Here is a 20,747-nt window from a genome sequence, read left to right on the forward strand (position 1 = left end):
ACCTGTAATGTCAAGTAAAATACGAACATCTCATCAGCTTCTGGAAGATCGTCATCACAGACGGATATATACACAGTTCTGTTTGTTTCCGTATCAGGTATGTATGCTGCTGCATATGTGTCAAAAAAGTCACCTGTATTTTCTCCGTAAATCTACAAGAAATACACACATGAAAATAACCTATCCTCTGATTTCTATAATTTTCTTCTAACTTGGCTTCATATATTACATATGAATTTTTTCACATATTACTCTTCCCTCAATCTTCACTACCATCGGCCAACATATTTCTGGACAGATGGAACAAGACAACAACATAATAAGCAGCTTCCTTTACTCATGCTGAGAAACCACTTATTCATAGCTAGTCATGATCTCATTGGGGCCTTACTCCATTCCAATATGTGACTATCTTGCACATTGACGCAATGGTGCACTTTTTTAATAGGAATATTAATTTAAAATAATATTTACAAGAACATTTACACCACACATTATTAGTATAACAAATACTTGTATAATACAACAGCCCTATGCTCAGTTTTGTGACATGCTGATTGTGGGTCCAGAAGAAATCTTCCCCCTTTCTCCAAGGTAATGGAGATTATATGCATCACATAGAATTCTGGCGATGAAACGGACCATACTCTCTGGCTCCCATTACTACATAGGGACTACCTGTTGGTCACTCCATTTGTATGGAATAACAAACAATACCCATTCAGTTATAAGAATGATTATACATTATTCATTTCAACATTTACCAGGTATGAATAAACAAAGATGTTTCACACAACCTACTTCAAAACACACATTTCTTAAATTATTATGTTCTTGTTAAACCACAGCCACTTAACACTGAATAACACAAACTGCCCAATCCTGTTCCCACTGAAGTAAATGGCAAAAATCTCCCATTGATTCACTTGAAAACAGGACTGTCATTTGACAAATTAGAAAGCCATTGCTTTGAACCATCGAAGTTATCCAGGCTACATAACTAGGAGTACTGAAGCACTGAGCTGGGAAAGCCAACTGAACCAGTGTGGCTGCTATGCCTCAAGATACCATCCAAACTAGCACTGTAAGTCTGAACAATGCAAATGGAGCTGTTTGTAAGGGTTTCCTGGGGAAAGTGAAATTAGACTGGCACTGAAAAGACTTGCCCAAAAGTTCAAGCATTTTGGTATATTACACAAAGAAAAATATTATCAAACTTGGTTGCCGAAAATTAGTCAACTAAATCCATAGTTAGGCACCAAAATAAGTTGAATTATTTTCAAATGTGTTGAATGCTTTCAGCTCTCATCAAAATGGTGGGAAAAGTATTACCTGAAGCACTACTGAAAAGGACCATACATCTCTAGTGTGAATAGACCACTTGCTAGAAGAACTATTCTAAATTTTTCTTTTTCTGAAATTGCAGTACATTCTGCTCATTTTAATTTGCTGTTTTTCAGACAGTGCAGTAAAAAGAGGGTCTAAACTATAATTCCATGCATCGCAAGTTTAGGCAACAATGGTCAAGATTTTGCTAATATAAAGCAAAGTTAAGATCACCGATCTTGGCACACTCAGGGATGATATTGCAGAAATACACTTAAGAGATGCTAGGCACAGGCCATTCTAGAGAGATGGTAACAGAACATCTAGTTAAGAGCCTCAGAAAGGCTGTAACTGAAAAAAACTTAAAAGAACAACAAATAGTCTTGCAGCACCTTCAAGACTAACAAAAATGTAGATGTATCATGAGCTTTTGTGGGCAAAAAGTGGGTTGTGCCCATGAAAGCTCATGATATCATCTACATTTTTGTTAGTTTCTAAGGTGCTGCAGGACCATGCATTATCTCATTAAGAAACATCTTGGTACAAAAACACTCCTCACAGGTAACAGGGACATACTGACCAAGATTCAGGACAGGACCTAAAATGACCACAGGATAAACAGAAATGTTTTGATAGAACCACCTTGAACAAGGTAAGGGGTAGAATACATCAGGAATATTGTATAACTTGCTTGTACGGAATGACGTATAACTTGTTTGCTTGTAAGACAAAAATTTATCTTAAGAGGGCAGTCTTTATCTAGCCTAAGAGGAAGTGGGAAATCCCACTGACTGAGCTAAATCCATTGTCATGGGCACACATTTTTATCATAACTGTAAACATTTGATCCAGGGAGCTATTACTTCATTTTGTTTACAGGAAACCTGGCTGGGCACCTTCGCATATTATCTGGTTTTGTGGTCTGTAGGCATTCTTTTGGAGTCTGCTGTGCCAACTACCTGTGCAGAGCCAACAGAACATACAAGTGGAACTTATGCACACAGATGAAAAGTTTTTATAATGAAATAAAGTAGAATATCTGTCAAGACACCCAATTCGTGATTTCTAATCACAGCCAGTTTAAAGAGTGGTCACACTTTTTCAAAATTAAAAAAGTCTGAAATTTTAATGTTCACTTCTTACATTTACTGAACTAATCTGTTGGCTCTTAACATATGTGAAAGTACAGTAACAAAGTTGCATGTCTGCATGTCATATAATCCAGACACATGCTAAATTAAGCCTATTACCACTCTTGAAATGTACTTGGTTTACTAACTTTCAACTTTTTAATTTAAAATGCAACAGTTAAAGTCAAGATATAAACTAGTACATTGTCAATATAGAGGGCTATCTTTTATTTTCCAATCTCTTAGTTTTATTTTGCTTTTTCAAAACTGTTTTCCACTTGTTCTAGCCAATTTTTCCTTCTCTCTCTAGTCGTCTAGGCAGGACCAAACTGAAATCAGAAACTTTTTCTGGGTGCCAAATTCCAGTCTCCCTCCCCACAAATGCAATCATCTTTCTCAGAACAACCACAATAGCTATACAGTACATCTATAAACTAACAATAGCTACACTGAAGTGTAAGCTTGTGAAAATATCTATAAAAGCCTCTTGGCCCCTTTCAATATAAAAACTACAGAACTCTGCCATCTTACAAGAGAAGTTTTCAAAGACATCCATGCCTCCACTAGATTTTATACCCAATGTTCTGTCCACTGGAATATCAATTTCTAATTCTTTCAACTCAAATAATATGCACCATCCATTGTTTGAGCTCAGAAGAGTACAATGTTTGGTGATAGTACAAATATGGCACATTTCTCCACATCTATGCAAAATGAAAAGTTGCGCATCCTTCCTTCATATAATACCCAAGTCTACCATCTTCACTTATAGTGAAACCTACTCTGCAAATTCTCACATTGATTTAAATAAGATTGCATAAAAAGTATGGTAGTTTTCAACACAAGTAAGTGTTGAATAATCAGGCCTATAGTTAACAATAGCTAAGAAATGAAGAAAACAATGTACAGGCAGTCCCCGAGTTACGCGGATCTGACTTATGTCGGATCCGCAGTTACGAACGGGGCCCTACCTCTCCCTGGTCTCCAGCAGACCAGGGAGAGGAAGCAAAGCGGCAGAACACCGGGGCAGCGGACAGCCCAGACGCTTCTGGACTGTCAGCTGCCCGCGTGCTCCGCGGCTTTGCTCTGCTTTGCTCCCCGTCCCCCTGGTCTGCAGACCAGGGGGACGGGGAGCAAAGCGGCGGAACACGCGGGCAGCGGACAGACCAGGGGACGGGGAGCAAAGCAGACCAGGGGACGGGGAGCAAAGCAGAGCAAAGCCGTGGAGCCTGGGGTTCTTCAGTTGAATCTGTATGTAAGTCAGAACTGGCGGCTGAATCTGGACGCCAGTTCCGACTTACATACAGATTCAACTTAAGAACAAACCTACAGTCCCTATCTTGTACGTAACCTGGGGACTGCCTGTAAATGCAATCTAATCTCTCAAATCATGATATCCTGACTTTTACATAGTAGGTGCCTCTCAAGATAGATCTCCCTGGTTCCACCTGAGAGAGCAAATTTCTTCTCTATCGTCTCTTAATTGGTCTTTTTTGAAGTAATAAAGCCACATGCCTAATTTATGAAGTCACTAAGCAGGTACAGCTATTCTCCCTCAGCTCAGAAAAACTGGAAAAGGAAAAGCTCTCTTCTTCCCATGCTTCAGAAGTGGACTCTCAAGTACCAGCTAGAATGCAAATCAGTAATAGCTGGATTTCTGAGCAGCTCTTAGTACCTGAAAACATTTCTATGACATTGGTATAGCCAATGGAAATGGCCTTGTAGCAATTGTGTATTTCTGTCTCAAAAGAGTTCCTCTAGGAAACCACAAAAGTAACTACCTACATACTTCATTGCACTTACCCAGTTTAAAAAAAAAAGAAAAGAAAACATTTCATACAGATATCCAAACTGAATGTAAAAAGGAAACTGGCAGCATCTTACCGATACAATTGCTGTGATGTTAGCTGGCTCTCCTGTCCTTTCAATAACAAGACGTATAACTGTTGTACTAGTTTCATGAACTACAAATTCTGTTTGCCCAGTAAACTTTACTTCTGTTTCTCCAGATGTGAAGCTGATGAATAATGCTAAAAGGTTAACTAATAAACAAGCAGAGAGCATCCCTACAAAAAGAAAAAAAAAAGTAGTTTAAGAATAAAAGAAGTTTAGTATGTAGGGAAAAAATCTAAAAAAATCACCGACTTACAGCCAACACTTCATATTTGACTAATTTTTAATTAAACTTATTATAATTTGATACTTTATATTTTCAGGGAGAAATATGATACTGAAATGGTCCTTAGGGTTTGTAAGAGCCACATAATTATCACATGCAGGGTTTTATATTTACATCTCATCCACTCACATAGTGCCTGATTCTGACAAAACTACTCACATTCAGTGGGCCCAATCCTGCAGTCTCTATTCAATCTTCCCAATATAAGTTTTGCCTGAGTGAGGACTGGAAAAAGCAAGCCCAAAACATGCACAGGCCATAATTGTAAGCAAACTGGTTACCAGATTTCAGTGATGCAGGCCTGAGTCTATATTTTGTAGGTATAGATAACTCTTCCTGCTAAATGATGGCCTCACATTTTTAAAACATAATCCACTTCCTACTGTACATTTTTGAATTCACCGTCTAGATCGCCGATACTCTAAACTATCTTATGTGAATATATTTGACCTACATTTTCATTACTGTTCCTCTCAGCCTCTCTCCTGGATTCCTTTCAGATATTTTTTTAATTACACCTATTTGTGGCATCATTTTTTAGGGTGCATCCACACAGCAGGGCTTAAATCGAAATAAGCTGCTCAAATTGAACTACGTAATTGTGTAGCTTATTTCAAAATGGCTTATTTCGAAATTGGGAGTATCTACACAGCACTTATTTCGAAATAGAGCACTCTTCCTCCGACTTCCCTTTCTCTTAGGACAGACTCTAAGACTCATTTGGAGTTGAGTCCCCTTCCTCAGGGACAAGTCCAATACAAGTTGAACATTCCTAAGTGTCAGTGAATTCAATAACAGTTGACAGTGCTCAACATTTCCCAGAACAAGAAAACATGCTGTAGGATTGGTCCCCAATGGAGACAAGCTTTTGTTTTTACCTGCAGTTCCTTCAGCTGATGAAAACGATGTTATAATTTTAGTATTAGATTTCTTTTCACAAAGTACCAACGATTTTCTTGTAAAATGGTAATTTGCATGTGCTCTAATGAATGAAAGTTCTGACAAGAATGGTTATTGGCACAGAGAGTGCACTTTGAATTTATTCAAACAGTGATCATGGTTCTAAAAACTACGCTCATCCTGTAAGGTAAAAGAAACATACCATTGCCCTAATTTTGCAATGAACTATGCCCAGGCAGATCTCTGGAAATAGCAAGTATCATACGGATCCAGGACTCTGCCCATATAGAATTTACTGCAGGATCAATGTGATCAGTGTCCAGTCAAAACAGGATAAATATTTTACTGTGTATTTTTGATTAACTGTAAACAAGCTACAGGTCAAGAATAATTCATATAAATCATGTACTGAATAATTCTGAAAAATAAACTCAAGAAAATTACAGTCTTGTCACAGAAAATTTACGAACAGGAAAAGGAAGACAATATTTTTAAATGATTAGCACTACATTATTCACTCAGCCCTATTGAATACCATCTTGGGAACAGCAGGGTAATGAAAACACATAAGCAGACATTATCCAGAAGAAAAAATCAGTGATCATTATCCAGAAGACATCATCCCAGTGAAACAAATGATACATTTTACAACCCATTTGAAATCTGTTTGGTTATTTTTGACAAGAATCTCACCCAATAAAATAAATTTTGCTTGATGTATTTCAGCTCACTATGAACTAAACCTTAATTACCATGTGCAGAACTACCATGGATTTTAAATGAGAATTCTGCATGTAAAGGCTTTCAAGATCAGTCCTTTGCCCTCAAGTGTCAATATTATCTATGAATCTAGACTGGCCAGAGACCCCAACTCCTCTATTTCACCCCTCTTCACCACCATGTCTGTATGAAGGGAGCAATGAATTAATTCCCCTTCAAGCTTGTTGTTATAGTCTTTGCATGGGTCAAACAATAAGGGAGGTTCTTCATACTCCCTTCCCCCCTACACCTCTATACACTCGCTATCTTCCCTTATAAGCACAGGAAAATGGTGTCAAAGAAAAAGAGCCACTTTAAAGAGAAATTTAGGGTCACCAGGTGTCCAGTTTTTGCCGCAGAAAATACCGTCGCAGTGACTTATTTGTTTTATTTTGTTTTGTTTTTGTTTTGTTCACCAATTTTTTTCCAGCCATGTTCGGTATTTCTTTGAAAGCGTCTGGCAACCCTAGAAATGATGCCTCTCACTGACAAACAATATGCACTTACAGGATCCAGAGTTCCATAGATGTGATTTAAAACTTTAAAATGTTTTGGAAGGGAAACTCTAACTAATGGGAACTAGAAAAAAAAACTTCCACTATGGGCAGGTTATCCCATAACTTCTCGGTGCAGAGTTACATCTTTGTCAGAAGTATCATGTAGTGTACACAGGGACAGAATGCTCAACTAAATGGACAAATGGTCAGATGAAGTAAGGCAATTCCTGTATTACTATGACTCTGCAAGAAGGTAACCCACATTAGTCACCTATTATTATCTATCATTTAACAATGAGATGTTCTGATGAAAAACAAAAGACAAAAAAAACAGATAACTGAGGATGAAAACAGTACCAAATATATATATATATTTCTATTGGAATGGAAGGTATAAGCACCTGATAGGCTAAGTTATAAAAAGCTGACTACTACTAATCTACAAGCAATGTCTATTGGTTTCTAACAGGAATTGTTCTCCAGAGCATAAATGTTCTCTTGAGCATATGTTACAGTTTGAATGTGAAAAGTCGTATAATCTATGTAAATTTTGAGACAATTACATCTATAAGCAGCTGAAGAGTTTGCATGACCTTTTCACTTCAGCTGTTACCTTGTCAGAGACTTAGCAAGTATCTTCCCACGGTGTGTGCTGCAAGTAAATAATACTGAAAATATGATCCTTAGGGGGCAAGGTCATAAAGTTTAGAATTACTTGAATTCTATTACCTCTACTAGGGGACATTCTAAAACTATAGGATTACTCCTGTGGAACAAGAGAGGTTTCATAATCATACCATCAATTATTCAGCAGGTGAGAATTCTTCCTCATTAAATTATTTGAACTATGATTTACTATGTTCAGCCTACCAGAAATGACTTATCTCTATGCATATTAAACCAACTTTAAAATATTACAGCTAGTAAAAGACTTGTAGAGTTCAGCACATGAAAATCAAAATATTATCTAAGGAGCCAGTAGAGCTCACAATATTGTACCTTATAAAAAACGTATTGACTCCCCTGATGCTACAAAAACTTACATATGTACTGAACTATGCATACTGTGATTGGTCCCATACTGCTCATGATGCATGAAGTTCAGCATGTGCCTTTGGTAGGATCAGAGCCAAATTTGGGTGGAGAGGAAGAATTATATATATATTTACCTATTGTACAATATTCATATGGGTAATTTTATATTTTACTTTTCATATTTATAATGAAAGGACAGTAGATTTTCCATAATATTTACTAAACTAATGTTTGCTGAGCACTGTTTTGCCAGCTCTAATCCTTTAATAGGAGTAATGCTTTTGAGGAATGAGAAGGAATTTCAAGACAAGATTCAGATACAGTAATGTTAAAATGTAACATATGTTGTCACAACTGTTACTGTGTGCGGAGAGAATGAGAATATAACAAATCTCTACCCATTGTGACTCTGTAGCCCAGAAAGCCAATAGGACTTAAATGAGCCAACAGCTGTAAAGGTCAATTTGGGATGGTCAGAGCCATAGCTAAAAGATTTAGAGTATCAATATAGCTTCAAATGATATTACACATTGATTTTTTAATATCCAGGATTACAGTATGCTTATTCTAAGTATTTATATAAATCGAGAGTCTAAAAAAGCTCCCAAAAGAAAATGAACAGTTTTAAGGACAATAAATTCCCAAATTATACCCTTGTTAAACATTCAATTAAAAAAAAGAATTTTTTTTAAAAAAAATGCTATGTAGCAGGTAACAAAGAGTTTCTTAGTTAAATATAGCATTTTCTGGAGCATGTTTGTTTCTACAGGAAGAGCAGACTCCAGTGTAAAATAAGAAAGATTACTCATTAATCCTATGATATTTTCCAAAGCATCATGAATCATAAATAAATCAGATTGTATCGCTCCTGTTCTGTTCACTCTGATAAGTCATGTTTATTGTCATCATACAGTATTTTACAAAAAAAAATAATCAGTCTATGGTATGCATTTAATTAATCTGAAAGACGGTCACACACTGATTTTAAACTACCTCACTTCACAATATAAGTGCTGCCTTAGTACCTGAAGATGTTTTTAGTTGAATAGGAGCTTGATGACATGGTTTTACTCCAAAACCAAAACTCATACATGCCTTTCTGATACTTCCTACTATTATTTTCTTTTTAGTTCCTTTCCCCCCCCCCCACATACATTATTCATAGCCTTTCATGAGAAAATATTGCCATTTTTGCACCTAAGTTCCTATGATCACAGCAAATTATTCTAAATTGGATCTCAGTTATGCTGCATTTTTCTCTGATACTACAAAAACTTACAACATTCTTATCTTTACGCATGGTGGGCAATTCCACAGATAGTGCTAAACTTACTTATTGAGCTCTTTAGCTTTCCAATGGAAAGCAAGCAAGAAAATTGTGCATAAGAGCATATATTACAAATATATGTGGCTACCTTGTTCTGAACAGATTTCCTAATCATAGCCTTACTTCCAAAACTCAGAACCATATAATAATCATGATGAGTATTAAAGGGCAGATTCTGGTTTCAGTTATTGTAAGTTAAATCCAGAGTAATTCCATTAAAATATACCCAACTGGAGTTACTCCATGTTCACACCAAACATCAAAATCTGATCTTGGATTACAAACTTTGGCTGAAATCTGCTAAGGCAACATACTCTTATCAAAGAATTACCATACTATGGGTTTTGTTCTGATTCATTTACACCAACTTTACACCAGTACAACTCCAAATATTTCAACTGAGCTACTCCAGATCTACGCTGAAGCAAGTAAGATCATAGTTTCACGTGGACATATTCTATCTGAAGCGTAGTAATACCAATATTGCAATAGATAAATATGCTATAAGCACTGCAGCAATTGATAATATAGTTTGTAGTATTTTTTGCATGTAGATAATTATCACTGAAGCAAAAGGCAGGTCCCATAGAAGGATCCTATTCCAGCAAACCCTATTCTTATGCAAATAATTTTGTTTCACACAAGTAGTCACACTGAAGTCAGTGGGCATTACACATCAGTAAGAATTACTCACACAAGAGTTTACAAGGCTAGGGCCACCCAGACATGACACAACATAGGTGGCACTCTACCTCTTAAAAGGAGTGGGATGATATGCTTTTCACTTAAGAGAGAGGATGTTTACACTGCAATTAACAACTAGTGGCTGGCCTATGCCAGCTCTCTCAGGCTCACAAAGCTCAAGAGAAGAGACCATTTACTGGCAGTCGGGGGAGCCAACAACTTCCATGGGCCTTTGAGCAAGTTTGGGGGGGTATGGCTCCATGCTCCTGGAAGGGTGGGGCCTTAGGCAGAAGAAGCAAAGACGGGGCTGCCAGCCAGAGCACGATGTGACCTCCTACTCCCTTTGATAGGGCTGATTGTAGTGTAGACATTCACACTTAGGCTGGAACCCAGGCTCAAAAACCCTGTGAGGTAGGTAGGTCACAGAGCTTAGGCTGCAGTCTAAGCCTTAATGTCCACCACAGTTAAACAGCTCCTTAGCCCAAGTCCCACAAGCTTGAGTCAGCTGGCATGGGCTAGCAGTGAGTGTCAAGCTGCAATCTAGACATATCCTAAGAGCCTCCTAGCTCCCACAGCATGCAACACCCACTCCTCACACTTAGTTTCTATTTTGTTGTAGTCTCTCTCATATGACTTCTTCCACAGTTGAGCCAAACAAATACATATGGTCCTGGTCATTACAGATGCTAATCCATAGCTGCCACTGATTGTAGAAAGAATTGCAGGTGCTCAGCACATCCCAGCATTAGACTCTTAAATACCGAGCCAGAAGTTAAGGTGATGTAAACTGATGTGGTTCCACTGGATTCAATGGAGCTATGCCATTTTACACTAGCTGAAAATCTAGCCCTTGGACTTCAGAATAATTTTCATTAGTACCTTGAATTTAGCAGCCTTGTCCTATGGTTAAACACTGGAATAAATTACCTAGGGAGTTTGTGGAATATCAATCTCTGGAATATTAATCTCTGGTTAAGCACTGACTCAATGACCTCTTGAGGTCCCTTCCAGTTCTAGTGTTCTATGATTGTCCTCCCTACCTTGGGTGGGTGCCACCTGCAGCCCTGGGCAAGCTAGTGGTGGTTGCCCAGCTGCTCCAGTGCTGGGGTGGAGGAGGCTCCAACACTCAACCCTAGAGGCTGAAGCCTCATCCATTAGGCCACTAAAAGAATTCCCCCCCCCCACACACACACACCTACACCTTCAGTGGCTGCCTTATTCTCCCTACCCCATGAAAAGTTAAACATACCACGTTTTTAAAATATGAAGTGTGAATGTGAAGACAAAATTTATCCTTCTAATTACTGTTTGCGTGCCTGAGCTATATATTGCATGCATAGCATATTACTGGACACTTCAGTGCAGAGTCATTAATTAATCTCACATGCTGGAATGCTTTAAAAACACTTGACTATTGCTTCTTACATAATAAATTAATAGAAAAAATATTTGCAAGGTGAACGGGAAGTGAATTATAATCTCGTGACAGGGATTAAAGAGTATTATTTCAAGTGAACTGACAAAAGAATTATTGCTTTGTGTTGTGGTTCCTTCCAAGGGAATAAGCATGTATGAGCTACACAGCAAATTAATGTGTTACCTAATCACAAAAATAAATCACTTCTAACAGAAATATATTCTTGAATAGTAAAAACTTGTATCCAGAATTTATGCTAAATTACACAAATATATCCATATGTGTATCAATTATTTGATTAAATATATTTCATTTGTTATTACCAGAAAGCAAGGAAGATTTTGTATAAATCTGTCTTTTACAAAGGCCCCCAAATAATTCCTCTCCATAGAAGAAAAATATATATTTGCATCATTTTTTAATTGATAGTTAATACAAGGCTCATCTCCAAACTATACTATAAATTAACCATTTACATCTCTGCAATCTGTTTTTAAAATCAATTAAATTATAGAGTGCTGTCTGCTAAAGGGAGCTCTGAAAGCAAAAGCTGTCAGGGTTCAAAGACACCTCACATTATATCTGTTAAGGCGGGGTTATTTTTGGGGGGAGGGTTAAGCTTTTCTAAAGCTTTTAACCTATGCCACAATTTAATAATGACTATTTAATAATTATAATCATTCCCTTATTAACTGGGTATTTAATTTTCCTTACCCGATAGCACCATGTAGCTCAAGACAAGGAAATCTGATGAGTAGTTATTTAAGACCAGCAACAATAACTATGCTGGAAAGAAAGGTACTTTGAGAGGATTACACAGGGCTAGTTCTCAACAGCACCAAGCAGAGAGCAGCAAATTACAAACCCAAGTACTTCATTGCATGTAACCAAATTGGCTGGTTGAAATGCTAATTGCTTTTCAGCAAAGCTAAAGACAGACAGAGGACCTTGTGCTTCAGAGAATAGCACACATTTTTTACCCCACTTCTGCACCTTTGTCTGGCTGAGAATTATTCAAAATCTATTCATAAAGGTAGCTCTTTTCCTAACCTTTAAAAATGTGGGAAATTCTACAGCTCTCCTCTGACCAGTACCTTAGATCTGTTGGTGTGCCAAACCCATGACAGATGGTTGAATTAAGGCCATGTTAAATCCCTAATAAAGTAAACCTTGAAACAGTTCAAAGCCTCAAATATATAAGATGAGGCCAGGAAAAGTGGCTTGAGAAAGAAAAGCTTCTTGTACAAATGAAAAATGCAAACTCTGATAAACATAAATGTATTTTACTTGAGAAAAATACAACAGCTAATATCAAAATATCAAAAAATCATACTGTGGCAAATTCTTTTTAATATACTTAAAAATCCACTATCACAAAATGTAAAATGTGTGCAGACTGTGCCTTTCATTGTATTTCATTTTTGCAAAATAAATTCAAATATTTAAAGAGCTTCTTCACTGGTTAAATCAACAGCAATATTCTATTCCTGTTATTAGTAACAAATTGAATAATTTAGTGAGTTATAAAACAATTTTAATAATTTTTAATAAAAACACCAACAAGTCAGTATTTAGGTTTCTGTGTTTGTTTTAAGATTTGAAACACTGCAGAATCGCTAGTTCTCAGCCTCTTGCCATAGCCACTTAGCAATTATTACTTACCAAAAACCCAATCCTGCAAAAACCTAATTCATGCACAAAATTTATATTCAGTTTTAATAGGACAACTTGCATCAGGATTTCTTATGTAAATAAAGTTTTACAAAAAGAGGCTCATTCATAAGTTAAGACACAATTCTCAAAGTGAAAAGGTACCAATATCCCACCTGAATTAAGTTGTACGACCTACTAGTTATTCACCAGGTCAATCAAAAAACATGTCCTTTGAGAAAAACACAAACTTTCTCTAAATTGCTGGAACTCTGATGAACATCTGAAATTCACAGCAACAGATCTATAAATATGAACTTGACAATGAGGATGTTACACATAGCAAACAATGCTTAACTAGTATACTGTACCTTTTTGGATGGAAGAAGTAGTCTATCCAACACTGGTTAAAATCTAAGATTCAGATCCCACAAAGATTTAAGTACATTTAAGCAAGCAAGTAGTGCCACTGTAGTCAATAGGACTACTCATGTGTGTAACATGATGCATCTGCTTAAATCTTTGCTGGTTCAGGGTCTCGTACAATGCATATGAAAAGTTTTCACATCATTCATACTTGCTCCCTCCTAATTACATAATAGTGTATATTTCTTACAGGGCAATTTATATAGTGACAGTAATATTAAGAATACACTGCAAAAGGCATTCAGGAAGAGCAAAGAGAGAGTGTTATCCAGCAATAAAATGAAGTTTAATTATTTTAAACTTAAATTATCATTCTATATCATATAATATCAAGAATCCAACATACAGCAAACAGTTTGTTAATACCTATAAATCCCACCTTAGGCTAAAAGATTTTCAACGGTGCTCAAGACATGTTTACTAGGTCTATCTCTATTGAACTTTGAAAGAGGACACTTTCAATGACAGATTTCCTTTTAATATTTAAAATATTTAATTGAAATTATATTCATGTTAGGTATCAAATATTTCAAAATACAATACATAAGCACTAATAATACAGTATTAATCACTTCTTTACGCATGTTATAATTTCTGACAATTGTGGAAGTAGAGTACTACTCCAAATGGTGATTTTTTTTTGTTTAACAATACATTTTGTTTATCAATACATACAAAATTATCATACTTGTTTTATAGATGATGTATATTTCTATAGGCTTTGAGACATATGTCGTAACTTTACTCATATTAGTAATTTAATTAACATCTGTGAGCCAGATCCTGCAAGCACTTTTGTTCTTGATTAATTTTAGTCATGGAAGTTGTTGCACTGAAGTTACTCAGACTACTCACATAAGTAAATAAAAACATAGATGTAAATGGTTACAAGATCAAGCCCTCTGTAACTACGCTTGTGAGTTAAGTTACTCAAGTAGGTAAAGATTTAAAGAATATCTGAGAAGGCTTTTTAATGGAAACCTAACAAGTCTCTCAATCACATAATCTATTCTAGACCCTCACTATTTTAAAGAAAATGGATGCTTTGCATGGGATAGGGCTTTACATTTTTCCTATATTTGGCTCATGCTTCTAATTTTAAAAAAAAGCACAAAATGTTAACAAAAGGATGCATTTTAGGCCTCATTCTGAAATATTTATTCCAGTAAAGCTCCCTACCATTTCCATTAGTGTTTTATCTACATTAGAATCCCAGGCTCAAGCTCATGCATTTGTTTACAGTCCAATATCCAATATATTATTTGTGGATCCAAATAATTTTGTTAGCTCAAATAAGGTCAGCCTTAATCCCAAAAAGCTAATGGCAGTTTCCTCCGTTCATTTCAATATGAACAGGATCCAACTCCCATAACTATAAGACGATCAGATAACCCTGCACTTTGACTATAGATGCCACCATGCTCATTCAGGTATAAACGCAATATGATGTCATTGATTTCTGCAAATTAAAATGTAAACACAATGGCTATGTATTTAAATAGCATTAAGATTAAGAAACAAATGTCTTAATTTTCCTGGCTTTTTGACTAGCTTACAGTTTGAATGGAAACAACCAGTACATCTTTGTGGCATATGTTGTTTTGGTTTAAAAGATGGGTAGTCTATTTTCTCTGTGTGTGTGTACACGTGTGTACACAGAGAGAGAGAGTTTTATTATACTGTACTAATGTATGTGTTCTTCTAAATAGCTATCATTTAACTGACAGAATAGCTCCGAGTAGCTATGTATGCGGAAGGTGTGTGCACAAAATATATTAGAAGCACAAAGCATACTTTTGGGTGCTGTCCAAATAGCATATCAAAATCATAATTTGCATGTCACACAATATCTATTTTGTAAATCTGCTGGAGACACATTTTAAAAAGTCTAATGAATGTCTGGCATGTAGTTCCTTGTAAATCTGCAAGGCAATGTGGCGATCTGCTTTAGCCAAAGTGGGGTCCGCAATAATACATACAAACAACACCTCAGCAAAGCTGTAGAACACTAAACTCTTTTTAAACGCCCAAGTTATTCCATTCCCATTTAATTGTCATTACTTGCAAATTAATTCCATCATTCATTCTTCTTGGCCAAGGTTTATTTTCCCCGCTTTGTTTTGCTGAGTTATAGGCAGCGCAAACAAATATAGGGGGAAGTTCTCCCCAGTCTGTTTTGGTTGTATTGTCACTCATTTGAAAACAGTCCAACTGCTGGGATGGTGTGGCATTAAATACCCATCGCTCCGGGGCTTGGGACCTAGCAGGCTGAGTTTCTTCTGCCTGCTCTAACCGCCTCCTCCCCACACACACAACCCAGGAGCGGGGATCTCCCAGGGACGCGCTGCTGTCTCCAGCTGCTGGAGCCCAGAGAAGAGAAAGAGCCGCCAGATCGCAGGCACCTCAGCAGACTGCGCTTTCCAGCAGCCATTCACACGGAGCTCCATGCCCTACTCTGTCCACAACCCCTGAAGCCTCTCCCTGCGGCAACAGGTGCTGCGGCCACAGCAGAGGAGGGGAGCTTTGCCGCGGAGGAAGGATGCTCCAAATACAAGGCCCGCCCTCCCCCTGCGAAGAGCCAGACAACGCACCTACCTAGACCCGGGAACATGGACATCCGCGTCCTGTGGACTCCGCCAGCCGCCGCGCACTCACTGTCACTCGCACATTCTGCATGCCCGGGCTCTTACCTCTCCCGCCTCCCCGCGCTGCGTCCGGCACTCTCCGCCCTCCCGCTGCCTGCCACCCCCTAGAAGGAGAGAGAGAGAGGGAGAGAGAGAGAGGGAGAGAGAGGACCGAGCTCTCCCCCGCCAACAGCTCCTGGCGTGTCCCAGCTTCAGCGGCACCAGCCCCTTCCAGCGTGCGGCGCAGCTGCCCGGGGGTGTAAGGAAGTGGCCCTCCCAGACCGTCCTTCCCCAGAGACTCGGTTGTTCTCCGCGGAGGCCGCAAGGGCAGCGAAGAGTATACCCCGTACCCAGCCACACTCACATTGTCATCAACGGGTACTGCTCCTCCTGGTCCACCAATAAATACAAATAAAAGCCGGCCACACTTTGATACTTGGTGGTGTATCCGTGTCCCAAAAACATGGATACCAGGGCTTGTGGCTGCCATCTGTCCTCTGCCTAAACAGAGAGCAAGCATAGCCATCTCTACATGCAGGGCTGGCCCTAGGCCGATTCACCCAATTCCCCTGAATGGGGCCCCACGCCTAAAGGGGCCCCGCGCCCTGAACCTGGAAATGTGCGGGGCACCATGGGCCGCCAGTTACTATTCAGAGCCAGGGGCCCTGCTCCAGCAATATGTGAACATGTATATGTAGCAAGGTCAGGGGTTCTGGCTAATGGGGGTTGGGACATAGTTATGGGGGTCAAGGGGAGTGGTTAATGGGGCACCACCAAAAATTATACAAATCTGCCGGTCCTGGAGGAGGAGTGCGTCGGTGAGTTTAGCGCAGGTAGTGTGTGTGTGTGTTGGCGGGGGGGGGGGGGGTTTGTGCTGGGGTTTTTTTTTCCTCAATGAAAATTGCTGCGGGACCCCATTGAAATTGTTCAAATTGGGCCCCACACTTCCTAAAGCCGGCCCTGTCTACATGACCGAAGTGGCACCTCTGACACTGGGGCAGAAAGGGGAGTATTGCCCAAGTTCCAAACTGTGCCTACTTCACTAGGAAAAAAAATCTGGACTCCAATGCATTTCAGACCAAGAACACTAGAAAAAAAATTGATACCTGCTTCCTGATAGGATGGATCCTAAAACTTTAACCCCGTTAGCTCCAATTTTAGTGATTAAAAAAAACAGCAGCTATTTTCACTAAAAAGTCCAAGGCCTATTGCAAACTGGCAGGGCCATCCTTAGGATTTCTCAGGCTCTACACGGTACTATTAAACTGGTGCCCCTGTGTCCAACCATAACTCTAAACCTGAGCAGGAAAGGACATAAGAACATAAGAACAGCCGTACTGGGTCAGACCAAAGGTCCATCTAGCCCAGTAGCCTGTCTGCCGACAGTGGCCAGCACCAGGTGCCCCAGAAAGGTGGACCGAAGACAATGATCAAGCAATTTGTCTCCTGCCATCTTTCTCCAGCCTCTGACAGAGGCCAGGAACACCATTTCTATCCCCTGGCTAATAGCCTTTTATGGACCTAACCTCCAGGAAATTATCTAGCTTCTCTTTAAACTCTGTTATAGTCCTAGCCTTCACAGCCTCCTCTGCCAAAGAGTTCCACAGGTTGACTACACGCTGTGTGAAGAAGAACTTTCTTTTATTAGTTTTAAACCTTCTACCCATTAATTTCATTTGGTGTCCTCTAGTTCTTCTATTATGGGAACTAATCAATAAATTACATGGCCATGGGATAAGATGGAAGGTCCTTTCTTAGATTGAGAACTGGTTAAAAGACAGAAAACAAAGGATAGGAATAAATGGTAAATTTTCAGATTGGAGAGGAGTAACTAGTGGTGTCCCTCAAGGGTCAGTCCTGGGACCAATCCTTTTCAACTTATTCATAAATGATCTGGAGAAAGGGGTAAGTACTGAGGTGCTAAAGTTTGCGGATGATACCAAACTATTTAGGATAGTCAAGACAGAAGCAGACTGTGACGGACTCCAAAAAGATCTCACCAAACTGAGTGATTGGGCAACAAAATGGCAACTGAAATCTAATGTGGATAAGTGTAAAGTAATGCATATCGGGAAAAATAACCCCAACTATATGTACAGTATGATGGGGGCTAATCTGGCTATGACAAATCAGGAAAGAGATCTTGAAGTTATCGTGGACAGTTCTCTGAAAACTTCCACACAGAGTGCAGCGGCGGTCAAAAAGACAAATAGGATGCTAGGAATTATTAAGAAAGGGATAGAAAATAAGACCCAGAATATCTTACTGCTCCTGTATAAAACTATGGTACGCCCACATCTTGAATACTGTGTGCAGATGTGGTCTCCTCACCTCAAAAAAGATATTTTGGCCTTGGAAAGGGTTCAGAAAAGGGCAACTAAAATGATTAGGGGTTTGGAACGGGTCCCATATCAAGAGAAGTTAAAGCAACTGGGACTTTTCAGTTTAGAAATGAGGAGACTGAGGGGGGATATGACAGAGGTATATAAAATCATGAGTGGTGTGGAGAGGGCCGATAACAAAAAGTTATTTATTAGTTCCCATAATAGAAGAACTAGAGGACACCAAATGAAATTAATGGGTAGACAGTTTAAAACTAATAAAAGAAAGTTCACACAGCATGTAGTTAACCTGTGGAATTCCTTGGCAGAGGAGGCTGTGAAGGCTAGGACTATAACAGAGTTTAAAGAGAAGCTAGATAATTTCATGGACGTTAGGTCCATAAAAGGCTATTAGCCAGGAGATAGAAATGGTGTCCCTGGCCTCTGTCAGAGGCTGGAGAAGGATGGCAGGAGACAAATCGCTTGATCATTGTCTTCAGTCCACCTTTCTGGGGCACCTGGTACTGGCCACTGTCGGCAGAGAGGCTACTGGGCTAGATGGACATTTGGTCTGACCCAGTACGGCCGTTCTTATGTTCTTATGTAAAACCGGGGGACGGAGAGGGGTAGGGGGAGGGAATGAAACTCTGGTGAGACTGGGGAAAGGAGGCGGGAGAGGGGAGAAGAGAGTAGCATGTGGCCTTTGGTGGTCAGGCTGGCAGCTATCCTGTCACAGACGGCCGCGTTCCTCCATCTAGTGCAGAGATCATGGACGTTGGGGGCATCCCCCCCCCCGAAACTGAATAAGGTCCATGATCTCCACCCTAGACTAGGAAGGCTGCCAGTGCTTGCTGGCTCATATTTTGGAGCCTTTGGGTCAGGGGCAGTGACTGCTGGCTCTGGGCTCTGGGCTGGCAGGCTTGGAGCTGGCACAGGCACTGTGCCTTCACTTTCCCTCTAAGGTAAATTGGGTATGTCTACACTGTTACCAGATTTGCCCAATACTCTGGGGTATGCTCATTTATCAGGGTTACCCTTATGGGACTGGGGGAAGGTTAACAGTTCTATCAGTGTGCTGTTGGTGCTTGCTTGTGCTCTCATATGGAGCTGAATTCTCCCTGCTGCCAATTCCCCTTCCCACTGGAGCTCTCCTGCAGGAACTAGGTTCCTCAGGATGGGGTTCTTGCCACCTTGGCAACACACACAGACACTCACACCCACTAACAGAGCACGTCTGAGAGGACTGGGTACTCAGCACTCACAAGCTGACCCCCTCATATGTCCCTGGATTCAGCTGGCTGGGTTTCACAGCAATGCCACACTGCACCCTCATGTGCCTTTGGACTCCGTGGGCTGGATTAAACTGCACTTTAAGGTGCCATCCTCATAAGCCCCCAGGTTCAGCACCCCCTATCCCCACTTTCACACCACAGTCATTCACTGGTAAACCACACGATGAGCAAACCCCACAGGATTTTGGGCACTACAGGGATCTTTTGCTTGGGTACAAGCGTTGTTGCAGAGCGAATGGGGAAGCCAAAACAATACCCCTTAAGGAAGAGTGAGCAAAAGAGAAAGAAAGAGAAGCAACCAGCTTAACAATGAAAGTGATTTATTTCTGAGTAGTGAATAGATATCAAAAAGTTACAATATTAAATCTAACAATTACAATATTAAATCTAAATTGAAACTGATTACAAACGTTAGGTAACCATATAACAGTTTACACAGGGCAGGGGCAGGAGGCTATGCTTAGAGAGATAGTTGAGAGAGAGAGAAAGAGAGAGAGAGAGAGAGACCTCACCACTCCACGGAGCTTGCACTGATCGGGGTTCCCAGATGATGATGGTAGCCGGGGGTCCAGAGGGCAGGAGAAAAGCAGGACAGAGTCCCCAGCATGATCAGACAGGAGATGAAGAAGTCTCAATGGAACTGATGCAGTTTAAGTTCAGGTATCAGAACAGTTTTCTTGGGGCAAGGATAGGAGTTTTTATAGGGATAGTTCAAAGAGAAAGAGGAGGGACAATAGAGACTGATCACCCTTGGTTATGGGTGATATTCCTTGAACGAGCTCACAATGCAACTAGGCAGTTTCAGTATTTTAGATGTCAATAGGATTGTTACTAGAATTGGTCTGATAATGACTAATTTGGGTGTGAGCAGGCCTGGGTTCATTAGCAGCTGGAGCAAGGATTTCCCATCAGGCAGTGCTTCTCTGCTTTCTGTGACTCATAGTTCACTGCGGTTCCTGCCTTGGAAGAGCTGCTCTCCATTCTGTATGTTAATGAGATGTCCCTCTGTTCCATCTTTAATGCAAATGAGGCTGGGGTGTTTCCTTAATTTTATCACCCTTGTCTGAAGTAGTTTAGGTGTGTCTTCCCCGGCCTTTTCATTGCTTTGTCTGATTCCAACAAAGGCTTAGGGGAAGGGGGGAGGATGGTTTTCCATGAATGTCACTCCCTGGCTCCCAAA

The 20,747-nt window shown here is 39.7% G+C and overlaps 1 protein-coding gene across 1 annotated transcript in view; it reads right to left on the bottom strand.

Moving 5' to 3' along the window:
- Positions 1-16,041, bottom strand: part of ADGRV1 (adhesion G protein-coupled receptor V1) — a 393,877-nt gene extending 377,836 nt beyond the window's left edge. The window contains exons 1-3 of the mRNA XM_089779321.1: positions 15,926-16,041; positions 4,341-4,522; positions 3-152 (exon numbers count right to left, since the gene is read on the bottom strand). Coding sequence (XP_089635447.1) covers positions 3-152; positions 4,341-4,522; positions 15,926-15,947 — 354 coding nt within the window. The 5' untranslated portion in view covers positions 15,948-16,041. The remainder of the gene's footprint in view (positions 1-2; positions 153-4,340; positions 4,523-15,925) is intronic.
- Between the last annotated feature and the right edge of the window lie 4,706 nt (positions 16,042-20,747).

The sequence above is a fragment of the Pelodiscus sinensis genome, chromosome 6 (genome assembly GCF_052426305.1).
Source record: "Pelodiscus sinensis isolate ZL-2025 chromosome 6, ASM5242630v1, whole genome shotgun sequence".
In the NCBI taxonomy this organism is placed as follows: domain Eukaryota; kingdom Metazoa; phylum Chordata; order Testudines; family Trionychidae; genus Pelodiscus; species Pelodiscus sinensis.